The 12,078-nt window shown below is 37.8% G+C and overlaps 1 protein-coding gene across 1 annotated transcript in view; it reads left to right on the top strand.

Moving 5' to 3' along the window:
* Positions 1-8,453, top strand: part of MEOX2 (mesenchyme homeobox 2) — a 127,673-nt gene extending 119,220 nt beyond the window's left edge. Inside the window, exon 3 of the mRNA XM_073677268.1 lies at positions 3,618-8,453. Within this exon, the coding sequence (XP_073533369.1) occupies positions 3,618-3,842 (225 nt within the window). The 3' untranslated portion in view covers positions 3,843-8,453. The remainder of the gene's footprint in view (positions 1-3,617) is intronic.
* The last annotated feature ends 3,625 nt before the right edge of the window (positions 8,454-12,078 follow it).

The following is a 12,078-nucleotide window of genomic DNA, read 5'->3' on the forward strand; positions in this document are numbered from 1 at the left end:
TATCTATCTATTATCTATATATTATTTATCATCTATCTATTATCTATCTATTATCTATCTATTATCCATCTATTATTATTATTTATTATTATAGCACCATTTATTCCATGGTGCTTTACATGTTTAAAAGGGAAATACATAGCAAACAAGTACAATAATTTGAACAAAAACGAGGCAGCAACTGGAATAGGAGGCGCGAGGACCCTGCCCGCGAGGGCTCACAATCTACAGGGGATGGGTGAGGATACAGTCAGTGAGGGGAGAGCTGGTCGTGCAGCGGTATGGTGGAGTGGTGGTTACTGCAGGTTGTAGGCTTGTCGGAAGAGGTGGGTCTTCAGGTTTCTTTTGAAGGTTTCCACAGTGGGCGAGAGTCTGATGTGTTGGGGTAGAGAGTTCCAGAGTAGGGGGGATGCACTGGAGAAATCTTGTATGCGATTGTGGGAAGAGGAGATTAGAGGGGAGTAGAGCAGGAGATCTTGTGAGGATCGGAGGTTGCATGCAGGTAGGTACCGGGATACTAGATCATAGATGTATGGAGGAGACAGGTTGTGGATGGCTTTATATGTTACAGTAGTCGAGGGGGGAGATGATGAGGGCATGCACTAGTGTTTTTGCAGATTCGTGGTTGAGGAATGTGCGGATCTGGGTAATATTTTTGAGCTGGAGTCGGCAAGAAGTGTAAAGGGCTTGGATATGAGGTTTGAAGGAGAGATCAGAGTCAAGGGTTACCCCAAGGCAGCGAGCTTGCGGGACTAGGAAGAGTGGACAGCCATTGACTTTGATGGATAGGTCAGTTGGGGTGGTTGAGCGAGATGGTGGAAAGATGATGAATTCAGTTTTATCCATAAAAAGTTTTAGGAATCTAGCAGAGAAGAAAGATGAAATAGTGGACAGGCAGTTTGGGATTCTGGTGGAGAGGTAGATCTGTGTGTCTTCAGCATATAGGTGATACTGAAAGCCGTGAGACTCTATGAGCTGTCCCAGGCTAAAGGTGTAGATGGAGAAGAGCAGGGGTCCTAGAACTGAGCCTTGGGGAACACCGACAGATAGGGGGCGAGGTGAGGAGGTGGTGTGTGAGTGGGAGACGCTGAATGTCTGGTCTGTTAGCTATGAGGAGATCCAAGATAGGGCCAAGTCTGTGATGCCAAGAGATGAGAGAGTCTGTAGTAGGAGGGAAGGGTCTACTGTGTCAAAGGTAGATGACAGGTCTAGAATGAGAAGGAAAGAGTAGTGTTGCTTGGATTTGGCAGTCAGTAAGTCGTTGGTGACTTCAGTCAGGGCAGTTTCAGTAGAATGGTGTGGTCGGAAGCCAGATTGGAGGTGGTCAAAGAGGGAGCAGGAGGAGAGGTGGGAGGACAGCTCAAGATGGACGTGCTGTTCCAGTAGTTTTGAGGCATAGGGGAGAAGTGATATGGGGCAAAAGCTAGACAGAGAGGATGGGTCAAGGAGGAAAGTTGATCTTCCGTGATGACTGAGAAGCTAGTTTTGGAGGAGAAGAGTTGAGCAGATATGAGAAGGGACTGTGGGGACTTATGGCAAAAGCTTTGTCTGATGGTGTCAATCTTCTGCTTGAAGAATGAGGCAAAGTCTACAGCTGAGATGAGTGGAGAGGGAGGAGGAGCTGGGGGATGGAGGAGAGAATTTAAAGTATTGAATAGCTGTTTTGGGTTGTGAGACAGGAAGCATATGAGAGATGAGAAGTATGTTTTTTTTGCTTCAGTGAGTGTGGACCTGAAAGTAGTGAGGCTTGTTTGAATATGATGAAGTCCTCGTTGGCATGGGACCATCTCCGCTCAGCAACCCTGGAAGCCTGTCTCAGTTCTTTAGTCAGGCTGGTGTGCCAGGGTTGCCTGTTGATTGTGCGAGCTTTGGTATGAAGGGGGAGACCGATTCAAGAGCTGCAGCTGTTGTGGTGTTATATAAGGCGGCAGCAACATCTGCATCATGTAAGGAATTTATGTCTGTAAGAGGGAGGAGGGATTCGGAGAGTGAGTGCAGGTTGAGGTGTCTGAGATTTCAACAAGGGTGTGCAAGTTTCTGGATGGGGGATTGTGGACCTGGAGAGGAGAGGGGAGAGAATGTGAGTAAGTTGTGGTCAGAAAGAGGGAGAGGAGAGTTAGGGAGGTTGGATAGGGAACAGAGGCGGGTGAAGATGAGGTTGGGAGTGTGGACTTCTTTGTGAATGTGGGCTGAAGACCATTGAGCAAGGCCAAAGGAGGAAGTAAGGGATAGAAGCTTAAAGACAGATAAGTGGGAAGTTTCAATGGGGATGTTGAAGTCGCCCATTATGATAGTGGGGATGTCAGTGGAAAGGAAGTGAAGTAGCCAGGTGGTGAAGTGGTCTATCTATTATCTATCTATTATCTATCTATATTCCGCAGCGCTTTACAATTCAGACAATTTACAGAAATTATCGGCACTGTCCCCATTGGGGCTCACAATCTACATTTCCTATCAGTATGTCTTTCTATTATCTATCTATTATCTACCTTCTATCTATTATCTATCTATTATCTATCTATATATCATCCATTATCTATTATCTATCATGTATCTATTATCTATCTATTATCTATCATCTATTATCTACCTATTATCTATTTATCTATTATCTATCTATCATCTACTATCTATTATCTATCTATTATCTATCTTTTATCGATCATTTCTCTATTATCTATCATCTATCTATCATCTATTTGTAGATTGTGAGCCCTCGCGGGCAAGGTCCTCGCTCCTCCTGTACCAGTCGCTGTCACATTGTGTTCAATGTTGTAATTGTTCTTGTATTATAACCCTTTTTCACATGTAAAGCGCCATGGTATAAATGGCGCTATAATAATAAATAATAATAATAATCTATTATCTATCATCTATCTATCTATATATCTATTATCAATCATCTATCTATTATCTACCTATTATCTATCTATCTAATTTATGTCTATTACAGATGAGCAAATCCTTTGAAATTCAAATTTACCAGCTCTGCCAAAATTTCCCAGAAATGGTATATTTTCCTCACAAACTAATAGTAGTTTTCACTGCAGTGCTTTCACACACTAATTGTACAGTTTCTTTAGTGTTTTATACCTTTCTCTCCTTTCTCTATAGCTAAGCTGTGATGTTTTCACACTATCCAGATTCAATACAAAACGGATGCTGCATTCCCTTTCTTGACTTTTATAGAGGCTGTGATTGTCCCACTATTCTATAAATCATCTATCTATCTATCTATCTATCTATCTATCTATCTATCATACTGTATATCTATCATCTATCTACCTACAGAATCTTCTATCTAGCTATATATTTAATATCTGTGTATCTATATTTCTATCTATTCATCTATCTAACTAAAAACCTACAAAAAGAGAAAAACTCAAACTGAACTGAAAACCTAAAAATCCTAGCTGTGTCTACTTTAATGTTACCACTTCAGAAATAATATTGCTAAGATCGAAAAATATCTAGAGATGACAGATTTTCCAAGTTTTTCAGCCAAGTGAATCCTGCAGTTTTTCATTAAAAAAAAGTTTTATGAGAGTCAAAATGTTGTCGTTTTATTGCCACCTATTTAATAAACTGATTGTTCTCCTTTTTTTTTTTTTATAAAGGTGAAAGTTTGGTTTCAAAATCGTAGAATGAAGTGGAAGCGAGTGAAGGGAGGTCAGCAGGGAGCCGCCGCGCGAGAAAAAGAACTGGTCAATGTCAAAAAAGGAACTTTACTACCTTCCGAGCTGTCTGGGATCGGAGCTGCGAACCTTCAACACACGGTTGACTCACTAGCCAATGACGACAGCCGTGACAGCGATCAGAGCTCAGAACACGCTCACTTGTGATCTTCACATGAAAGAGACTCTCCTACAGTTTCGTTCTCAGGAAAGAAAAGAACGTGGCATAGACTGGCTCTGTCGATACTTCAAGCCCAGAGATTCTTGGGAAATACTTTTTTTTTTTCCAAAAGATTTTTAATCTTTAAGGGATTATCCAGAATTAGAAAAACAGTGCCTCACCTGCCTACAGGTTGTGAGTGGTATTGCAGCTCAGTACAAATTTTTAGAGCTGAGCTGCAATACCAGACATAGGTGGACAGAGGAGGTGCTATTTTTGGAAGAAAGTGGCCATGTTTTTCTAATTTTTGTGAAATTTTGAGTACATGTGATTTAATCTTACAATGATGAATTGGTCCGGGATAAGGTAGGCAATGTAGGCAGTTGCCATATTATAGAAAATTATTTGTGCTCACCATCCTAAACTTTACTCAAAAAATCATTTTTTTACACCAATCAAAATATTCTGTGCATGTTGGAGTAATTTTTTAATGCTGCCCTCCGATACCCAACACCTGCCGCATCGCCCTCAGCTACACATTTGGCTCCAATTTACTCCATAAGGAAATCAGTACCAGAAAGTGCATGAATGTCAAGTTGAGCAGGGGTCCATACCAATAAGGTTGCAAAAAATAAGAACAAAAATTTAATTTGTGCTTTGGGCAATGCCTAAATGTAAAATTTTTGCTTTGGGCAATGCGTCAGCTTTTACCTTTAGAAATTTCCCCCTTTAAGTGTGAAGCCCTTAGAGGCCATGCACAAGGTGTAATTCCATCGCTAAATTGTCGATTTTAGATCAGATGGTCACGCTCAGTCAATCAGCAGCTCTGAAAAGAATCATGTGACACTCAGTAACTTTATTTATGCCCTATGTTTAGCATTTGTCCCGAGAGAGAAGACCGAACGTATCCAGAGGGCCACATAATGGCATATGCCAAAAAATATGGTTCACAGAAAATAGTTAACACTATTCAAAATCTCTAATGTATGGCCACTTTAAAGGGGTTGTTCAGTGCTTTAATAAAATAGAAAAGTAAAAAAAATCCCAAAAATACTCGCCTAATTGAGCACCTGCCACTCCTCTTCCAACATTGCCTCGGTTCCCCGCCAATCTTCATACATTCTGTTTCAGATGGACACACATGTGACCACAGAAGCCAATCACTGACTGCAGCAGTGGTGCATTGGTCAACACCATGACCAGTGATTGGCTACAGTGGTCTCATTCCCAGTCCAACTAGAAGAAGTACAACCAGTAGGGTATCCGACAGTGTTTGGAGAGAAGTGGCAGAACTCAGTTTATTTCAAGCAAGATAGATGGCTTTTAAAAAATTTTTTAAGGGATCAACAACCCATCTAAGATGGCCATATACGAGAGATTTGGGGCAGTTTAGATATTTTTTTCTCAACCATAGGGACCTTTTTGCATTGCGAATGACTGTTCTGGTTGCCAACAGACGAAAAGTTTATCTTATATGCTGGATTTTTTTGTTATTGTTGGGTCTTGTCGTGGAAGAGTCATTCATACCAATGTACAGATTAAATTCCCTTGAATGTAAACCACAGACCACCAAATGTATTGACCAGTTGTTTAGTCCGATTTATCCCTTTAATTTATGACATGGTTGACAAAGATGAGAACCTCGCGACTGACCATCCGAAATTCCTAATAAATGGCCAAAATAAGAAACAAGAGGCACAGATTGCATCACGTGATCCTTTTGAGAGCTACTGACTGGCTGAGAGGGATCACATTATGCGCCATGTGGTTCCACCAAATAGGAAGTGCTCTCTTTAAAGACCTTTCGTTTGGCACTTTGGGAAGCATTTCGAGGGAGGAGCTGTACACCCTGGTAAAACTCCACAAGGCTATCATACTAATTTTTCTTATTTATAAAAGTTTTTTTTTTTATCATTGAGGAAGGTTCCTTTTATCTTAAAGTTAAAAAAAAAAACAACTTCCAAAAAGAAAAAAATTAGGGAAATGAAAAGTAACGCAACTGTAGATAGAGATCATACGGGGCTGAAACAGGGATGAACAAGTCTTCGCCGAATCACCTTGTCCCGGCTATCATGGATGATAAATTTGGTTTGGAACATTCCAATACTGTAAAATATTTTCATGATGATGACTATGGGCTGGAAATCTGGCTTTATATTGCACTGAAGTTAAGCAAAATTCCCATAGTGTTCAACAAACTTTGTCATGGTTTGAATGTGTAAAACATTCGATTAACATAAAGCTCTCGAAATTATTATTTTTTAAGGAAGATTTTTCATTTTTGGTAAAAACTGTTAAGAAAATCTACAAAGTTGCTTTCAAGGGTTGTGTACTTTTAGCAGCCTCTACATTCATAAGAAATATGGTGATGCAGAATTGTGGCTAAATACCCTTTGAAAGTAAATATTTAAAGCGGTCTACCCGATCATAGGGACAACACAACCCAATGATTGAACCCGCACTGATCAAGTGGTTGCAGATCTATCGATAAACGTCTTAAGACAGAATTGACTGTTGATGGTCACAAGAAGAAAGCAGAGGCAAGTGAGCTGTCTCTTTAATTAGAATATGTTTACTGTGATTTATATATCTAGACAGTAATATTAACAGCACTTTTATTGATATTTAATGATTTTTAGTCAACGACTAAATAACTTATGAGAAACAGCAACAAGAATTTTTTTTAGGTTGATAAGGAAACAAAAAAAAAGAGAAGATGTTTTACCTTTTACTCAAGACGGTCTCTAAAGTTTACATTTTGATATGCTTTAGCTATGCAATTTTTTTTATTTGCCGTTTTCATAGAAAAAATAAAGCATTTACTCCCCCCCTACCCCCTCAAAAAACAGTCTTATCACTTTGGGAATATTTTTTAACTGAACCTCACATTTGGAAATGTATCCAACTTTCTTTTAAACAGTAAAAAAAACACTAATAAACACAAAAACACCAAAAAGGACGAAGAATCCGCAGCTCTGTATATACATGTCTTACAATGTTCTTCAGTCAATCTGCTCATCCAAAGATGACGAAACTGCTCATTTTACTTGGATTTAGGTAACCTTTTCTAAGGGTTTTCTTTAATTTTCATTCTGAACTCAGCCAAAGAGAATGATAATTGACCAATAATAACCAATCAGAGTCATGACAATAATAACTATAAGGACAAATGTAACATTTAAAGGAGTTGTCAACTTTTGGTCAACATCTCAATTTTTATGCACTATACTCCCCTCCCTAACAAAGAAGGCAACTCTATTCATAGGATGATGTTGGTGGACATTGTCATAGATACAATCATAACCATCACCACATTGGTCCCATGTTACCACAATCTTCTTTTAGTACCTACCTTTGTTGGCTGAATCAGTGGAAACTTAGGGTTAGAGGGATTCTATTTTTGCTTTGCACTTAAATATAATTACAACATGTTGAAAATAGTTCTACAAATTTGACTTTGATGTCTAGAACTTCCCAAAATCCCCCTTCTGGAGATAATCATTGATGAGTATTTTTGATCACAATGGTTCTTCAGTGATTTTTGATGTTTTATATAATTAAGACTATCATATAGTTTTAAAAATTTAGTCCAGGACTAATATATTAATGAACTATCCAAAGAATACGTCATTAACATCAGATCGGGGCAGTTCCAACACCCGTTGCGGTACCAACACCAGAAGTTATTACCCAATCATATGAACACCAAAAGTACATAGATTATAGCACCAATCAAGCATAAATAAAAAATAATAATTTAATGAACATCAAATGTTTAGAAGATTTTTTTCAACTATTGTTTATTCAGCTATTTTTTTTTATTATGTATTGCTAAATTAATTTTTTTTCTGGCAATTAAAAGTCAATGGACTGTGTAGTGGCCTTTCTCGGGAACTATAGCTCAACTCGTATTGAAGTGAATGGGAGCTAAGGTGCAGTACCCAAGAACACCACTACAAATTGTATGGAGCTGTGTTGCTCTGGCTCCGTACAAATAGTACTTCTAATTGCCACAGATCTGGTTCAAGTTTATTGGCTGGGATGGCAGATCTGATATTAATGAGCTACTAATAATACCGAGTTCTTGGAAAACCACTTTAAGGCATTTTATTGGATTTTATCTTTGCAAACGTTTACAGGGCTTTGAATCTCTTAAAGATCCCTCAATGATGATTTCATGAAAAATTTGGAACACTCTTTTTGTGTGAATGTCCTGCTCTCTATTTTAGGAGGCTTGAAGGTTCGGGAGTAAAAAAAATATCCTGGTTTGCAAGAAGGTTATGAAATGGCAAATGTGATGGTTGCACCATCGTTACCATCACACAATTTCCTGTATTAATTCCAAAAATGTCCGCCATCACCCCTCTGATTTAGAAGTCGCAGACTTTGGTTGGGAATCCTGGTCTCTAGACAGTGAAATATTTAGTTTACATAAAAGAAACAGTATGGCAACCTTTCATGGACTAGAGCTGGCCGAGGTTGAACTCTGGCTGTGTGTATATATACGTATGCTTTAGAAACTGACTCTCATTTACCAAGAACATGGACAAGACAAGACATAGCAAAATATTGTTTGTACTTTGTAAAAATGTTCAATAAAAACATAATTTTTAATTAGAGTGGAACTTTCTTTGTCTTTTCTTCTACGTCGTATTGTTTTATTTTTTGCAGAAATCATTAAGAAGAAAAATAAGAAGCTTTGTAATATAATTTATTAAAGAAATGTACTTCTTCCACCTCCTGAACTGATCAAAAATTTGATTGTAAAAAAATAGAAAAAAAAAAAGAAAGTGTAGGAAACCAAACTACAGATAAAAACAATAGCCCCCCCAAAAAAATTGTTAAAATATATATTTTTAATTTTTAATTGAAAAAAAAAAAACTACAAAATGTAAAATGACAATATTTTTTTTATCTAGAATATCCACCTAGAAAATTATAAGCTTCTCTTGGCAACGTAGAATTTAAAAACCTGTGGTAATTGGAAGAGCTGCGACTTTAGAAACCCTAATGAAAGCAATTTAAAAAAAACATTATTCTAAAATTCCATAGACTTTGCCAAAATTATCTAATAGACCTAGTTACATGTGGCCACAAAACGTAGCTTTCCTCACCGTCTTTCTCAGCTATTCCCATCTGCATTGATTTAGTACAGCATTAAAAAAACAGAAATGAGATTAAAAGATGTTCAGTTAGAGCCTATTGAAATTCAATGAGAGGGTTAAAGGGATTCTCCATTTTCAGTCCATCCAAATTCTTCATCTATCTATGATAACCATATAGTGGTAGATACCAGTCCTGTGGAATATGTAAGAGATTACCATACAGTTATAGATAGTGACATAAAGCTGACATTATTTTTTTCTGGAGTTATTAATTTTTCCAACATTTTCCATCTTGTCCAGACCGTTATGACAACTTCTTCCAGCCACGACTTGTCTGCAGAGATTACAACAAAAACACATCTGACTTCTTACATTTCAGGCCCCGTCCCCATCTATTCTCAATTTGCACAAACCCCTCATCTTGCTGATACCCCAATGCTGAGCCGCTGCTGCCATATGTGTGCCCATTACTGCATCTACTGTTTGGTTCAAACACAGTGTACCTCTTAGTGCCCCATTTAATAATGCTCACCACTGTGCCCCCACATAATACAGCCCACCGCTGTGCTCCTTATAAAGCATAATGCCTCCTTTGTGCCCTCTAGATGGTAAAATTACCCCTAGGAAATATTAATGCCCTATATGAGTGCCCTAGAAAGTATTTGTGCCCACCTTTTGCACTTTAGAAAGGAATAAAGCCCCCTGTGTGCCCCTTTCTCAGTTACAATGCCTTGAGTGCCCCTAAAAAGAAATAATGTCCCCTTAGCAATAAAAAATGTTTCAAGTGCTTCAACAAAAGTAATACTGTCCTCCCTATAATGTCTACATATTGTAAGAATTCAGCTCTCTGGTAGCTGCTTGGATACACACCGGCACAGGGTTTTCATATTAAAAACAGCATAAAGTTTATTGTCCATCATAAACTTTACAGCTCCGAAACAAAAAAAGATTTTCTCCAGTACAAATGAAAAAAAGAAACAGTTCTTTCTTCAGGCACAATGAAACGAGGTAAATGTAGCAGCCTCACCGATCTTAGTATTCCAGGAAGTATCAGTTCAAACATCATCAGACAAACACACCTCTGCTCAGCTCCATTTCAAACTCCACTTTGCTGAGCTAACTCAGCTGCGGTTATTAGGCCTGTAAGCCCTGGGCGGATTATGGGAACGACCTTTTCCACTCAGACTCTTTTGCTGCTCCTAAATCCTGGACCCAAAATCCAGTCAAGTTAAAACCCTCTCAGTAACCTAGTGTTACTTGTACAGACATTACATTACCAAGCCCAACCACCTTGGTGACACATATCTGCCATCCAGGACTTTACCTCCTGCTTTCTTACATACCCTCCCCCACTGTCCAAAGCAAGGGCTGGTCACTATCTACCTATTGCTGTGGGAGCAGTTTCTCACTGTTTGTCACCCTCTCAAAGACAGTCTGAAAAAGCCTCAACGTCTTCCTCCAGAGTGTTTTTTTGCATGGCCTCCCCTTGCGTCCTTACTGTCAGGGTTACACCCTAACATGCCATAATCTCTGCCTTCAGCTTGCAGTACTCTTTGGCATCCTGCAGGGCAAGATCATAGTAAGCTTTCTGTGGTTCCCCAGTGAGATATGGAGCCAGGACTTCTGCTGCTGAAACTGCTAAAACTGCTGCAGCTGCAGATTGCCCTGGACCAATTGCTTGATAATCTCCTCCATGCTTTCACATTGTGTTTGCAACACTATGAACCAATAAAGAAAAAGCTTAATGCATACTGTATATTCAAATGGGGTCTGCTTTATTTAAATATATTTTAGTCTTTCACAAATGTCTTCTTTTTCTAGGGGCCATATATGGTATATTTCATTCTTTCGTCTTTTTTGTTTCTTTGTAGTTCACATTTGCAAGTTTCAAGCTTGGAGGATGCCCAGCTGGAATTGTGTCATCCTTGTGGAAGAGATCTGCCTTTTGTAGCATCCATATGTCTATGTTTATGTCTATATGCACTTTATTACATTTTAATTACAAAGAGATTTGTTATTTGGTGACATCCACATGTCTATGCATTATGTCTAAATGCACTTTATTAGTTTAATTATTGCACTTTAATTACATAGAGATATGTCTTTTCAAGTATCCACATATTTAGGTACCATGTCTACATATATTTTTTACACTTTAATTTTAGCACTTATGTCACTTTATGTGTACTTTCATACATTTATTGCAGTTATGTCACTCATGCACTTTATTAACGCACGCACGTCGCTTTATATACATTTGTATATCTTTTTGGGTATTTATATTTGCCATTTTTGCATCAGAGTATTTTTCAGCATTTGCACTTTTTTATGTGCATTATTTTGGTGCATTTTTATTATATGCACTTTGATTGTAAATAATACTTTTATGCTCAATGGTGCATATATCGAGAAGATATATGGGCACATTATGCACTTTTTACACCTTTTATACTGGTATACACACAAAGCACCTTATAGATATTGTTTTACACTTATTTTTCAGCACTACATGCACTTTGGATTATTTATCACTTCTATCTTCTTTTTCTTGATATGTCCTTTTTTATTTCATCATACTTATGTATTGATTATACATTGATTCCACTTATACACATATTCCTCATTAATTTTTATTTAATAAATTTTCATAGTATTTCTATCACTTGTTTATTTCTGCAATATAGAATACCCAAAAATTACTTTCTAGAAAGGGTCATTAAGGTAGACATGTTGACTTAAATGTTTTATTATCAGTAGTCTCCATCATTAGTTATAGTTCGAGATTATAACAATTACACGCTCCTCACCGTGGTGCGCATGCGCCATCAGCACATGATATGTAGGTGTGTACCATATATGAACTGACTTATTATTAATTAAATTGGAAGGATATACAGTGGGTACGGAAAGTATTCAGACCCCTTTAAAATGTTGACTCTTTGTTTTATTGCAGCCATTTGATAAATTCTAAAAAGTTCATTTTTTTTTTCACATTAAAGTACACTCTGCACCCCATCTTGACCGAAAAGAAACAGAAATGTACAAATTTTTGCAAATTTATTAGAAAAGAAAAACTGAAATATCACATGGTGATAAGTATTCAGACCCTTTGCTCAGTATTGAGTAGAAGCACTCTTTT

The sequence above is a fragment of the Phyllobates terribilis genome, unplaced genomic scaffold (assembly GCF_046119375.1).
Source record: "Phyllobates terribilis strain yellow unplaced genomic scaffold, ASM4611937v1 Scaffold_4__5_contigs__length_816908805, whole genome shotgun sequence".
NCBI lineage: Eukaryota > Metazoa > Chordata > Amphibia > Anura > Dendrobatidae > Phyllobates > Phyllobates terribilis.